The 15,000-nt window shown below is 34.5% G+C and overlaps 2 protein-coding genes across 3 annotated transcripts in view; one reads left to right on the top strand and one right to left on the bottom strand.

Annotated features, from left to right (window-relative positions):
• LOC122263397 (uncharacterized) overlaps window positions 1–12,078 on the top strand; it is a 14,283-nt gene extending 2,205 nt beyond the window's left edge. The window contains exons 2-12 of one of the 2 annotated variants that reach the window (XR_015190708.1): window positions 1–188; window positions 724–922; window positions 1,776–1,928; window positions 2,566–2,681; window positions 3,076–3,163; window positions 4,287–4,465; window positions 5,165–5,275; window positions 5,764–6,000; window positions 6,310–6,448; window positions 7,240–10,607; window positions 10,652–12,078. The exon at window positions 1–188 is cut by the window's left edge and continues 9 nt beyond it. Coding sequence is in view for 1 of the 2 variants with exons in the window: in XM_043031804.2 (XP_042887738.2) it covers window positions 1–188; window positions 724–922; window positions 1,776–1,928; window positions 2,566–2,681; window positions 3,076–3,163; window positions 4,287–4,465; window positions 5,165–5,275; window positions 5,764–6,000; window positions 6,310–6,448; window positions 7,240–7,467 (1,638 nt within the window). In the remaining variant the exon portion in view is untranslated. Of the gene's footprint in view, window positions 189–723; window positions 923–1,775; window positions 1,929–2,565; window positions 2,682–3,075; window positions 3,164–4,286; window positions 4,466–5,164; window positions 5,276–5,763; window positions 6,001–6,309; window positions 6,449–7,239 lie in introns of both variants that reach the window. The other variant, XM_043031804.2, reaches the window with a different exon arrangement.
• LOC122263398 (uncharacterized) overlaps window positions 11,298–15,000 on the bottom strand; it is a 25,229-nt gene continuing 21,526 nt past the window's right edge. The window contains exon 4 of the mRNA XM_086533573.1: window positions 11,298–12,703. Within this exon, the coding sequence (XP_086389699.1) occupies window positions 12,593–12,703 (111 nt within the window). The 3' untranslated portion in view covers window positions 11,298–12,592. The remainder of the gene's footprint in view (window positions 12,704–15,000) is intronic.

The following is a 15,000-nucleotide window of genomic DNA, read 5'->3' as shown; positions in this document are numbered from 1 at the left end:
CACGACCAAGATGAGAAGCTCGATGACCTTTCTCTCTCCGCACACAAGGCTCGATATGAACAGTGCCAGGCATTCCTCAAGCAGGCAAAAGCTCTCAAAAGCGGCCTCACTCAGCACATTGACGTTATTAATGTCAAAGCGCTGATAGCAGAACTGGAGACGTATATTGAAGGTTTTCAGTATAAAGGGTTGGTGTTAAAGGGTTTAGATGTAAATATATGTCTTTTAGTTTGAGGGTTTAGGTATGCAGTTGGTGTCATTTTTTGTGTTTTCTGTGTTGGCTTCTTTATTTTTCTTTTTTTTGGGGGAGGGGGGAATATATAATGTGGGTAAATTAATATGCCTTAAGAGGTATAGAAGTGTAGTTTTTTTTATTGTATTTTTACTTTCTCGCATTTTTGTATTTTTCCTATATTTAATTTCAGTTAGGTTGAATCTTTGCATTTTTATTGGCATTTTCAGACCACTTGTCTAGTTTGAGAAAGGTTCTTATTTATAGTAAGATATATGGTATTTTGTATATTGTTCAAACATTTCCAATTTATAGATTTTTTGTCCACAAACATTTTAAACACCATTAAAGGCTTTTGAAATGTATTTGAAAAACACAACATCTTCAAATGCATTCACAGTACCCATTCATCCAATTAACATCTAAAAACTAAAAAAAAAAAAAAAAAAGAATTCCAGTTCTGGTTTCATTCCAGCATCTTCCACTTACAGATACTTACTACCACTGTGCACCATGGAAGGGATACACGTGGACTTCGAGCGGCTTATCTCATGGATGTCTCTCGACACCCTTGAAGACTACAAGAAACTGCTTTCTCGGTACAAGTTCCTGCCAAAGCAGCTCGGTCAGATCAAGGAGTTGATGTCTCATGGGATTTCTGAGGGTATAGTCCACCATGAAATTTCTATGGTAAATGTGAACAGGTATAAGAGTAATGATAGTAATTGTGTTTTAATAATGATGATGATATTAATGATGAGAATAATGTTGATGATAAAGATGGCGTCTGTTGTTACATTATTATAACTATGATTGTAATGATTAAAATGATGATGATGATGATAGTAAGGATTATAATGATTAAAAGGATGATAATGGTAATAGTGGTTGAAATAATGATCATGATGATAATGATAATAAGAAAAATAGTTATGAAGATAATGATAATAATGAAAATATTAATGATATTAACTGAAGTTATAATGATTCAGTGTGATATGCTGAACAGGGTAAAACAAAGTATATGATTCTGCTGAATGAAAAAAATATTCATAACTTTTTTGAAGTTGTAGCAAGTACAAATAGGAAGAAAATCAGAAACTTAGAAAATATGTTTTTGTAAGACTATATTAAGGAATGGGATTAATGGTTTATTTAAAATCATCATGGTCTTGAAAGAATATGAAACAGTTGAAAAAATTTATTAATATTGGTAAGAACAATAATGATGATAATGGTAAATACAGTAATGATATAGTGATAATGATAACAATAGTCTATGATAGTGAAAATGATATTGATATTTATAATGGAGAAATTAATGAAACAATGAAATTAATGATAAAGAGAGTGATACTGGTTATAATAATCATTATAACAGTGTTAATACCAATAGTTGGCATAATAATAGTGACAATATTAATAATAAATTCAACATTAGTTCAAATAATAGTAATGACGAAAGTCATGAAAATTACAGTAGTGATAGTAATAATGATATGTAATGACTGTACAATGATAACATCTTTCCTTCGTTTTGCAGAAAGGAGTGGCCGCAAGTCTAGGGTCCTTCGTAGTTGAAAGGGCAGAGGATTCACCCTTATGGAAACCCTTCTTGCATATCCCTAACACAGTTGCAGAGGAGGAAGAGTGCTACAAGTTGCAAGAGATGACCAGGAAGATCATAAGGGAAGAGGTGTGTGTATCTGTGTCTGTCTCTGTTTGATAAGAAAAGTTAAAGGTGTAGATATATTAGCACTATGGCAAAATCTATTAAATTATTTGGATAGAATGGAGAAATGGTGAAGATATGATAAGAATTGTCAAAAAATCAAAGCAGATTGATTTTGAAAAAAAGAGATTGAATATTTTTCTTGTTATCCATTTCTTTAGATTTTGTTATAGAAATATGAAAGTCATAAATGATTTTAAGAAGACTGGTAACATTATGCACAAGGATATAATCATTGAACATTGAAAAAGACAGTGGGATAAAATGATACAAAATTAGAGCAGAAATTAAGAGAAGATCTGTCATATGGATGGTATATTGTGTATTCTATATCATGTCATTCTTGTATTGTATAGAAATATGAATGATGTTTATTTTCTGTTTCATTTATTTCTTTTTTTTTTCTTTTTTTCTTATTCTCTTACTTTATCAGATACCCTTCTTTTGTCTTAATGTTTCTCATACAGATATTGGTATCTTAATTATTTTATATCCAACTTTCAATAATTTTCTACTGCTGTTTCTCATATCATGTTACATTATATATTTCCTAATTTGTGCAGCTTATTCATTCATAATTTGATACTTATTTTATCAACAGGTCTCTCCGGCTTTCGAGAAACTGCAACGTTTTGTGATGACTGAATACACAACGCGGCCAGATATAGCAGTCACCACACTCCCTGATGGTGAAAATCGTTACAAGCAACTCCTAAAGTTAGTAGTTATTTGGATATTATGATCTTTGACGTGTGTCTCTTTTTTTTTAAGTATGCTTGTGAAGAGTGGAATATATTATTTGTTTTCTTTTTGTGGTTTGAGAATGTATTGTGAATAGTGTTTGTATTAAAAAAAGGTGTTTTTTTTTTTTTTCTTATTCTCTCTCTCTCTCTCTCTCTCTCTCTCTCTCTCTCTCTCTCTCTCTCTCTCTCTCTCTCTCTCTCTCTCTCTCTCTCTCTCTCTCTCTCTCTCTCTCTCTCTCTCTCTCTCTCTCTCTCTCTCTCTCTCTCTCTCCCCCCCCCCCCCCTCTCCCTCCCTCCCCCCCCCTGACATTAAGTTTTTTTTTTATTCTCATTCTCTTTTATTCTTTTCTGGTCTATCTACTCCACAGATTCCACACGTTAACAGATCAAACTGCTGAGGAGATCCACCAAACTGGAGTGCGTGAAGTAGAACGTATTGAAGGAGAGATGGAAAAGGTTGACAGTCGTTTTGATTTAATGGGATAATTTAATTTTTTCTTTTTCTTTTCCTTTCTTTCTTTATATATGCGGGTTAGATTTGCTTCATTATTGATATTTTATATACTCTGCTATTTATGATTTCATTAGTACTATTTTTTTTCTTTCTTTCTTTCCCTTTTTTTTTACTTTTCTCCTTATTTTGAATATGTCTTTTCATTTCATTTTTATCATTTTATTCTTTCTTTTTCTATCATTTCTAATATATTATTTTGAGCTTTGTTTTATCCTGTTTTTTATTACCATAAATTACTACCCTTTTTTCCCACTTTCTTTGATTCCTGTTGTTTCTCTCACATTACATTATCTCCATTTTTATTTCTCCTCTTCTCATTCTCTTATTATATCTTACCTCTTATCTTATCTCTTTTTATTATTTCCCTGCTTCTTTTTCCTGCTTACCTCTTCATCCTCTGTTCCTGTAATTTCTCTCCTATTACACTCCTTCATCCTCTAGTCACCTCTTCTCTCTTCTTCCCCCATCATTTCTTTCTTACCTTTTTATCAATCTCTATATTTCCCCTCTTCTTTTCTCTTCCATGCTCCTTTCACATCACCTATTTCTCCTATTAATTTATCTCTTCAGTTATTTCCTCTTTTCTCACCTACTCTCTCCTCCTCCCATCTTTTCTTTCTTATTTATAACTTGTTATGTGTGTTGTCTATCTTTCTTAACATACTCTCTCAACGTACCTGTGAAAGATCTTGTACCGCACCTTACTACCTATGTACGGTTCTATCATTGTCATGATTTCGATCTTGTTCTGGTCGTTGTATAAGGGATTGACTAAATTCTCTTGTGGTATTTGATAGCTGCCATACTTATTGCTTTTGACAACAGGGATTAGTTATGCATATATACCAATAAGCAGCATATATTAGAAAATGATGTGGATTATATGATATTATATTCTTTGTTAGTAATTGTGAAATGATATGAATCAATAGGAACTGTCAATATGATACCATTATGACTCCTTCCATATATATATATAGCCTCTTTCCCCACTTACTGCCCCTTCTCTCTACCCTTCTCTTAGTACTTTTTCTCTTCCTCCTCTCTCTATCTCTCCTTCCACAGGTGGTGAAGGCACTAGGGTACAACATATCAGTTCAGGAATTTTCCTCCCTGCTCCGAGATGACCCCAAGCATTACTTCTCCAAGGCAGACGACCTGCTGGCCGCCTTTGAGCTGCAGGCAAAAGAGATCGAGCCCAAAATGCTTGGGCTCTTCGCTGAGCTCCCAAAGATAGGGTTGAAGTAAGTAAGACCATAAGTAAGAAAGAGTAATCAAGTAAGTGAGAAAGAGATAAAGTTAATAAGTAAGGGAGCGCTGAAGTTATCAATTAAGTTGAAGTTATCAATTAGGAGAGTAAGAAGTAAGGAAGACAGAGATGAAGTTAGCAAGCAAATAAAGAGGTAATTACAGTGAACAACCAAGACAGTAAGTATGTACACAAGTTAAGAAGCTAGCAAGAAAGTAAGTGTTCAAATAAAAGAAGTGTAAAAATTAATTAAACCCTTTTTCTATACTAAGATATATTTCTTAAGGATTGGGGAGGTAGGTGTTCAAATTTACCTTTTGTTGATGTTCTTAATGTTGTTAATATGTAGAATAATAATAACTTGTTTTCCTCATTTTTTTCTAGAAGGATTCTTTTGAGAAATACAACCTCCTAGCTGTATTTCTCATCTTTTTATTTGTCTTTAAATACATTGCACTAATTATGTATTTTACAATCTTTGAAACTTTATGGTGTACTTACTTTACAAAATTATATATTCAAATATTTGAGGATATTTATCATTTCATTATTTAAGGATATCACATAATTACTTCTATCCTTCCATATACTTCACAATTATAAATTCAAGACTAATTTGCTAATTTCCTAATTATGTCCAGAGCACTACAGCTTCTGAAAATTCTCATAACCTGAATGATCATCTCAACCTCAGAATAGAAGGTGACCCCAATCCGAACAAAATTGGGGCTTTCTACGAGGCAGGCTCTTACGACGGAACGCGAGGGGGCGTCTTCCAAGTCGGCACACATCATTTTGACACCGTGTAAGTGATTTAGAGAGAGAGAGTGATGGGATGAGTGATAGTAATTTGGTAGAAAAATTGGTGAATGGATAGGATGAGAGGTCAGTATGCAATTGGATTGGTCAATTGCTATTTAGATAAGTAGATAGATAGATAGTTGACATATATATATATATATATGTAGGTAGTTATAGAAACATGGAAACCTTACTAATCTAATGATATCTTATTTTTAATGTGCACTAGGTTTTGGCATTGGATTTATGGTTTTTGTGTGTACCAATGTGTGTGTTTGTTAATTTGTACATGATTATAGATATATATACCCTATCTATATCTACATTTATTTATCTATCTTTATATATATACTCATATATATTAATGTTTTTTGGAAGAGATTTTCCATGTATCCTTGACTATATTCCCTTGACTGAGGGCACAGGGAGGGAAAAGAAACATATCAGAGGACCTCAGCACAGCAAAATGAATGATTATGAGCTCCCCAACAGGCCGAAGTATGGCATGATGACCCTCTCCCTCCATGAAGGCAACCCAGGGCACCACTACCACCGCTCCTACTGCAGGAGTTCATCCTCCATGCCCTTCTTCAGGCGGGTGATGGAAGACCGCAACTATGGCCAGGCGCCCTCGCGGTTTCCCATGAACACAGCCTATGGAGAGGGTTGGGCTCTGTATGCGGAAGAGCTGGGCTTTGAGATGGGACTTTACGATGATCTGTATGATAGGTGGGTTCGGTGTGTGGGAAGGAGGGATTGGGGTACTGTCTGCAGATTAGTGGTTTTGGTGACAGATTTTTTTTTTTTTTTTTTTTTTTTCCAAATTATTTATGCAAAAGGATATTGAAATAATTTTATGAACTCCTGTAGAGATCATTCATTCCCATTTACCTATGTCTCTCTCCCAAAAATAAGGAGCATTCATCCTATCATCATAAAGGTATATGGATTTCCTTAAAGATTTATAAAATGCCCAAAAGAAAATCCACAATCCACCTCTAGTTTCATTACATCAAACCGCCCTTCTCTTACGGTAAGGTATGGACACTACTCTGCCGAGATTTTCCGAGCAAGTCGTTTAGTGGTGGACACTGGCATTCACGCTCTAGGCTGGACAAGAGAGGAAGCTATCGACTACATGTTTTGCCACACTGCTATGACAAAGACGCAGATAGAGGTATGTGTAAGGATATATTGATCAAAGCATAGTACGATAGGTATGAACCCCAATAGAGACCTAGTTTTGTTAACAAGATAAAAAGCTGATGTAACAACTAAATTCAACAATGACTAGTAGAGGACAATGATCTGCTTGTTGAATAGGTTATATTATATTAAAGTACAGTCCACTGCCCTATGAAGGTCAACAGGAAGTGTTGTTAATGTGTGAACTGCAGTCTCGACTCTTGTATCTAAAACACCTCTTTGTATACAAGAATCAAAACTTATGGTTCACACATTGCCACTACAAATGGTGAACTTAGCAGGGACTACTATGAAATGAATGAGCATTTATGTATGCTTTTCTTTTTTTCTATTTTGAGACTTATTAGTAGAAAGAGTTAGTTCACAAGGATGTTTTGTTTACATATTTTTATTTATTAAGAATACTCTTGAGTTCATAATAGAATAAGTTACAAATTTGATGGAATAATTCTCTTCATTTGATTTATTTATATACCTATCCTCTTACATTCTTAGCCTCCATTTTTTTTTTTTTTTTTTTTCTCTCCATCTCTCATACTCTCCTTTCATCGCTCTTTCTCTCTGTTTGCTTATAACCCAACCCTATTTCTCTTTCCTCTCCCTTTCCTTTCCCTTTCCACTTCCCTTTCCCCTTCCCCTCCTCTCTTCTTTTCCCCCTCCTCTCTTCTCTTCTCTTCTCTTCTCTTCTCTTCTCTTCTCTTCCCCCTCCTCCCTCCCTCCCTCCCTCCAAATAGAATAACAGTCTTCCCTTCATCCTTCCAGAAAGAAGTAGACAGATACATCACATGGCCAGGCCAGGCTCTAGCATACAAGATGGGCCAGCTGAAGATCTCCCAGATGCGAGAGAGAGCCCTAAAGGAGCTCGGCGACAATTTCTGCATCAAGACCTTCCACATCATTGTCATGGAGTCGACCGGACCTCTTAGCCTTTTGGAAGAGGAAGTTGAGAAGTGGATAACAAGCGAAACCCATAATGTAAAGGACAGCTAGCTTTGGTGTTTGATGTAGTTATAAACACTAATATAGACCGCAAAAACGTGATGAATAATGCCTAGATAAACTATGAAACACAATAGCCCATATGAATGCATTACAATAATTTAACTATTGTGATGTACCGTCCAATATAGCCTAGATTTGTTAAAGGAACACTAAAACAGAAAACACAGTACCATACAAAGTATTATACTTCATCAATTCAATTATGGAAAGTATTCAGTATAATAAATCAGAAACTTGCAAGCTTTCAGGCATGATTTCTTTAACTTCACTATCCAATCCCTTTGCAAATTTGTAATACGCACATCACATTGTTTTGGCAACAGCTTTGCCTTGCTTTCTCCAACTTAGTTTCATTCTTGAGAATGGAAGAAACTGTTGAACATAGATATCCATCCCATAAATAATATTAGTTGCATGTTCACTATGTATATTCTCAATGTATTCATTTTTTGGGAGGTTAGATATCATTCATGATGCAAAAAATACAATGTCATAGGGTAACAACAAACGAAGAAAATAGAAGACTTCCTGTGCGTGTTTATTGTGTTTCATGTGCATCCCCATCTCCTCTCCTGAAGAAGAATTTTTTTTTAGAAGAAAGGTATGAATGAGACTGAATATCTAAATACGCAAGAGATGTATTTCACGCGTTTCGATGAAGGTCTTTCTCAAATACATCTCTTGCCTGTTTAGATATTCAGTCTCATTCATACCGTTTTTCTACATTTGTCGCTATGAATTCTGTTCAAGAAAAATATGTACGGGGAGGGGTGGCATATTGATTAAATGTGTGGTTGTCCAAATGCTTGTGTGGGGGTAGAAGTGCATGCATTTCATATTTTTACTCAAAGTTATGTTTTTAAACATTAGCAAATCCCATTATGTTTCCTTAGTATTAAAGGAAAATACTTTTTTCAAACTTCTTGGGTTTGTTTGGTGCCAGATTTTATATTCAGATATCTGTTTAAAATTGATGTGTTTGCTTGTTTTCTGGGTTTTCTGTTAATGAGCATATAGTTATTGCTTTACATGAAAAATAACATAAATTAATATTGTTAAATATATTCTCATTAAAATTGTGGCCTTTAATTACTGTTGTTTTATATGTATGTCGTACCACGGAAGTAATTTTTTACTATTTAATACAAAGCATAGAAGTATATGTATTGAATACAAGAGCTTGTAGCTGTGATAAATACATAAAAAATAAGGTAATTTATCCCCTATCTAAACTTCTTTTACCTACACTGAAAATTCACTCACTCTCACTCTTACTCTTACTTTCACTCTCACTCTCACTCACTCTCTCTTACACTTCTCTCAATATCAGACACTCAATTCACACTCAACTCCTATTCTCTCTAACCAACCTACACTCATAACTACATTCACTCTCATTCATACTTGCACTTACTCTCTCACTGTCTTAATATTTCATTTGAACTGAAACTCACATAATTCAGTTATTTTCCAAATCACATTCACTTACTCTCATGCTTACACTGAAACTCACACACACACACTTCACAAGGATATTGTTTCATGATAGAATATTGACTCCTTAGAAGTAACAAGAAAAGAAATGAATTCAGTAAATATATGGAGAGAAAATAATAATTTTTTGACTGGATATTATGATTAAAGTTATGACTTACCGATTCAAATTTCATCAGATTTCTTTTCAAGATTGGAACAACTGTTTATATTTGAAAGACGAATGTATGTACATTAATACTGTACATACAGTAACTTTGAATTATTGATAATTTTAGTCATTTCTCCTTGAACTGCACCAGATTCTGTTCTATGTTATGACTAGGTTTACTGTTTAGACTGCGACCCACAAGCTGCAGTCTGTTTTGAGGCTTGTTTTCAAATCATTTTTTCGGGAGTTTGATTCCAATTAATTTCAAGGTAAAGTTAAAACCATAACTTCAAGTTTCATTTATAGATTTAGTACATTTTTTGTTGATGTTTTATTTTATGTTTCTGTTGAATAGGATTTTGGATTCGTAGTATTGGTGTGTCTTCCATAAGGAAGGTGTGGCTAGTTACACTTTCTTTCTCATGTTTTGGTGTGTGATTAAGGAACTAAATAAAAATAATAGATAATTTTTTCCTTTGTTAAAAGCATGCTTCCTTAACCTTGATATAGATATGATTTTGTACATAGTATTTTAGTATTTTACTATTTATCTTTTCAATCTTTCTCTTTTCCTCCTCTTTTTCTTTCATCAAGATTCCTTATGGTGTTGTATGAGCAAAAGAAGAAAAATTCCAGAATACACATTCAAACAACTGTCGCTCCTCATTCAGAGTATTATTTCCATCAGTTCTCCATGTATACTTTCTAATAATATGTTAAAGCCAGTACTTCTGCCCTTTAGATACCTCATGAATCATGGTACAAAAATAAACATGGAAGTCATGCTGTTATGGTATGTATTACTTAAACCAACCTCTGGAAGGGTTTTCGAGCCAACACATAAACCACATCCCTCATAATCACTGTACAAAGGACACCAATGTAAGTAAAAAAAATATATATATATAATAATAATAAAATAAATAAATAAATAATTGTGAACATAAAGCAATGGAGAGAAAAAAAGGCAAGGATTAGCTATAACTGTGTATGGTGGATGTCTGTGACAACCGATTAGTAACTCCCTGTCTTACTTAACCCAATCCCGACAGGCCCGGCGAGAAGTGGCAACCCCCTACGCCGTGCCAATGCAATATTGCATCGGGAATGTCACACTGGTGTGTAGCCCCGTCATCAGGCATTTAGCCATTTCACAGACCGTCATCATTGGTTAAGTGACCAAATGTTACCCCCTTCTTAACCCTCTCTGGACGGGTGGTACACTACTGTACCGCTCATTCAAAAGCCCGGTGGCCGGGCGGCACAATATTGTGCCAGCCATTTAATTGATTTAGGCCTAAGCGCTCGAAAGCCCCGGCATTGTGACATTCAAGGCTGGAATGCCCCCGTCGTGAGTGGTTTAATGTGAACATCACTCAGTCTGTCCTCCCACCAAGAAGACTTTTGATCCATACCTCCTTCTTTTTCTTTGATAAACTTGCAACCCCTGCTTCCAATGTGAGACACACCCCTAATTAAACAGGTAAGTAGAGGAAGGGTGTATGTAGTGGTACCCAATGCAAACAGGTAAGTAAAGGAAGGGTGCATGTTGTGGTACCCAATGCAAATTATTATTATTATTATTATTATTATTATTATTATTATTATTATTATTATCATTATCATCATTCTTGCTGGGTAGTATGTGTCTCCCATTCCTCTTGTATTGTACAGAGCTTCAGATGTATTCCCAATAAGCAGTGTAAAATATCAGTTGCATTTTCTTTTGTTTGTAATGCTGTTCCAAATGTTACATCTCACTCCAAATGTTATTTTTGTGAGGAAAAATATTAGATAATTCATGAAAATTTATATGAAAACTTGTATTTCTCTGATGTTATTCCTTCAGAGTACCATGTTTCAGATATAAATATTGTTCACATTTATACCATAAGTCAGATTACAAAAAATTAGGAGTCTGGACATTAAAAAAAAAAAAAAAGCATCTACAAAAAATGGCTCAACTTATCAGCTTAATTATTCTCTAACTTGAAAGAGCACATACTCACTATCTTGCGGCTTTACCCTCTTCTTTAACTTTCCATATTACCATAGTTTTTTTTTTTTTTTTAAGAAAGGGAATAAATTTAATTGCGCATTGGAATGTACTTAGCAGTAAATAAGTTACTTAAATTATTGGATTATTGTTAAATAAAGAAAGAAAAAAAAGGAGTATATGTTATTGTGAACAGACATGTATTTGACTATTTATAAATAACTAAAATACAAAGATTATAATAGCTTTTGTAACAAAAGAATAAAATAAATATTAAGGAGTTTAGCAACCTTTTTCTACCTAGGGCCGAGAAATCTGGTCTGTGTGATAATGGTTGATATATATATTCAGAATTAATAATAAAAATGCATAATGAACTCAGACTAATATTTCTTCTATGCAATTCTATCATATTAAATTGAGACTACATAACAAATTAAAAGATTCTCAACATAAGGTAACAAGCAGGATAAGGCAAGGTGATTGCAGACCAGGTGATTTTGACTGGCATGATGGATTCAGCCTGCTCGCCACTGACTGCCATCTATCCCTGATACAGTCTATTTGAAGACCTTGTAATTGTCTTTGGTTTGACTTGTCAATAATGAACTGAATTGGTAACCTTTTCTCCTCCTCCTTCCTCTTCATCTACTTAAAACAGCATTCTTGAAGTGCTGGTATTTATTTCACATTCACTAATGAAATGCTGTTTTGTAATACTTACTTAATAATTACATGGTTATACAACAAAGTTCTATAAAGTGGGAAAGCTCACGTGCTCAGTATATACGAAGACAATCTGTTTGCACTCTCTGCATTTATGTACTAAGACAAAGGGGATCATACTATCAGTGTTTACCTACTGCTGATATGATAAAATCTTTGAGGCTGTTGTAACCTTACCATTTCTCTACTCTTATTCTAACTCATTTTCATTCTTTGTTTTCTTCATAAAATTTGCTGATCCAAAAACATTTTAGAAAATAAAGTATCCTTCCCCTATGCTCTACTTCAAGTTTATAAAATAGATATTCATATCAACAATGGTGTTTATGTATATATTCATGTGCATGTCACATATGTTTTGGATCCTACAAACTCTTTCTTCTTTTTAAAATTGGATAGTGCAAAGTCTTTCTTCTTTCCAAATAAATATTTTTTGTTTGCTTTCGTGATAACCGCACCTACGAGATACGTGTGTATTGTCAGAATAGGTATTACAATCTACTATTACAATCAATATATATATAGACGACTCATCAGCATAAACTAAAGAACCACTCTCTCAATATACAGACTTCATGATGTAAAACTTCTTTGACAAACATGCTGGTCTTGCCTCTTCATAGAAAAATATTCAGCAGAAAATATACAAAATCTGTATAGAAGAACAAGAAACCATGGCATGTGAATACATATCTGTACATGTACTTAAAGGGGAGGGGAAGTGTGTTCAAGTCAGTCATCCAAACTCATCCCGGGAAGGGGAACTTCAAGTTGGAGAAAATTTGTTGATGCTGTTTCTGAAACTCCTCCTGTTGCCTTTGGAGACTCTCCTGCAATGCGCTTTGATGTTCCTGCAACTATAAACCCAAAGGTTGACTGTACAGGATTTAAACACACTTTTGCACAAGGCCAAGTATTATGTTAGTGAATGGGTAGGTCATTATGGCCCATTCTCAATTATTGAAAAGCTATGCTATAAAAAGAGGGCTATGGAGTATAATGATGATAATGTAATATATTCAAACCTATGTAGCTTGAAGGAAGGTATATAAGCGGAGTGGTAGTGAAGCATGGGAGGAAGGAGTGAATTTGGGGATAGGAGACACAATCGTAGACGAGGAAAAGGAGGATGGGAGTAACAGGGTATGTCGGAATATGGGGGAGATATGCGATGGCAAGCAGTATGGAGAGAATGGGGGGGGGGGGGGTTGTTTGAGGGAAGTATGGGATGATCAAGAAGATGGGAGGGAGTATGCAAAGAGGGGAAGAAATGAAGTGAGAGAGGAAGAAACATTGGGAGAAAGGAAAAGGGAAGGGGAGGATAAAGTGTGGGAAAAGGGGAGGGAAGGAACCGAGTCAAAAGTATGAATGAGAATGAATAATTCCACTATTCAAAACAAAAATATATAACTGGTGTTCCAATATCAGCCTAAATCATCATCAGAATTACACAATTCAGATGAAGAAAACCTTTTCTTTGTCCAGTAAAGAGGGTGTATAGTGGAAAGGAGATTAAATTAGTAAGCATGACAGCAAGCATGAGGGAGTGAGTGGGAGTGAATCTGAGTGAGTTTGTGAGTGTTTGCATGAAGTCTATCATTCATTTGTGTGTTTGTCTTTTGTATATATCCTTGGTCGTGTTCATGTGTGCTTGTTCACATGAAGATGTTTAACAGTATATGTATATCCCTGTCTACACCATAACATTATCTATAAATATGTGTATAAATGTAAACACAGAGTGTAAATGTATGTGTGTATGTGTGTATGTGTGTTTGCATGTGCGTGTGCTGGTGTGTTTGCACATGCATGTGTGCATGCGTATCTGCATGCACGTGTGCGTATATGCGTTAAATGTATGAATATACATAATACATATACACACACACAAGCACAAAATCTTATTTTCAGTCAGGGGTCGGCAACCCTAGGCAACTGAGACAAACATAGCAGGTGAGGGGGTTGACTATGACATGCCATGTGCTCTTTGGAAAATAATAATTATGATAATGATGATAGAAATAATAATAGTAATAATAATAATGATACTAATAATGATGATAATAATAACAATAATAATAATAAAAAAAGATAGTGATTACAATAATCACAAAAGATCTTGCATCATGAAAGGGTAATTATGTTTAATTTCCAAAGGAAAGTTTTGTTGATATAAATGGTATAGTTCTTATCCAGAGTTTAGTGTGGTAGAAATCATAGATGGTAAAAGAGGTAGTTAAAAACAAGAAACCATACAGCACTGGCATGCTGCAATCAAAACTATTTCGACCCCTGATTTATATATCTATATTTATATTTACATTTATATACAGCCGATAATAGCATTCACAGCAAAGTACGCTTACGTAACTGCGAATAAAAGATGTACAATTAAGAATGTTAGCAAAGAGTTGCATAAAGCAATAATAAGCAAGCGTTAACTGGCACCAACGGTCAAATGAAAAATGCCGTTAAGGGAAGTAATTGTCTACCGTAAATCAGTTGACAGATTAAGGAAGAGGAAACAGTACACAGAATCACACAAGACCATGTATGTATATTATATATTTCAAGTAAAAGGAAAGAAAAGAGAAAATAAGAAACATAAGCACTATGAAGTAAATAAAATGCATTACTGAATATTATTAAATCATTATTCTTAGCATTCCCATGAAAATGCGAGTCATTATTCCTAAACCCAGAGAGAATACGGATGAGTGTCAACGTCCCTGTAACAATGTTGCATTTAAAATAATTACGATCATCAACATGTCAAGTGCACCTTCACCTCAATATCAATTTCATATCAATGTCATGATCCCTTTTTGTATGGCGAAGTCCTTGATAAATTTTGAAATAATCTAATTTCGTAAGTATTGCGGTAATACATATTTCAAGGACACAATGTCCAAATAAATTAAATCACACCTATAGCTTTGTTCCATACATGAATGGCCTGTAAATAAAGTTACTTCCTGAGAGAGAGAGTGAGAGAGAGAGATAAAGAGAGAGAGAGATAAAGAGAGAGAGAGAGAGAGAGAGAGAGAGAGAGAGAGAGAGAGAGAGAGAGAGAGAGAGAGAGAGAGAGAGAGAGAGAGAGAGAGAGAAAGAGAGAGAGATGGAAGAGAGGGAATGATAGAGAGACAGCAGATAG

The sequence above is a fragment of the Penaeus japonicus genome, unplaced genomic scaffold (genome assembly GCF_977035675.1).
Source record: "Penaeus japonicus unplaced genomic scaffold, GWHDUDI00000001_assembly GWHDUDI00000039, whole genome shotgun sequence".
NCBI lineage: Eukaryota > Metazoa > Arthropoda > Malacostraca > Decapoda > Penaeidae > Penaeus > Penaeus japonicus.
The sequence above is the reverse complement of the archived record's forward strand: the minus strand, read 5'-3'. Positions and strand labels throughout refer to the sequence as shown.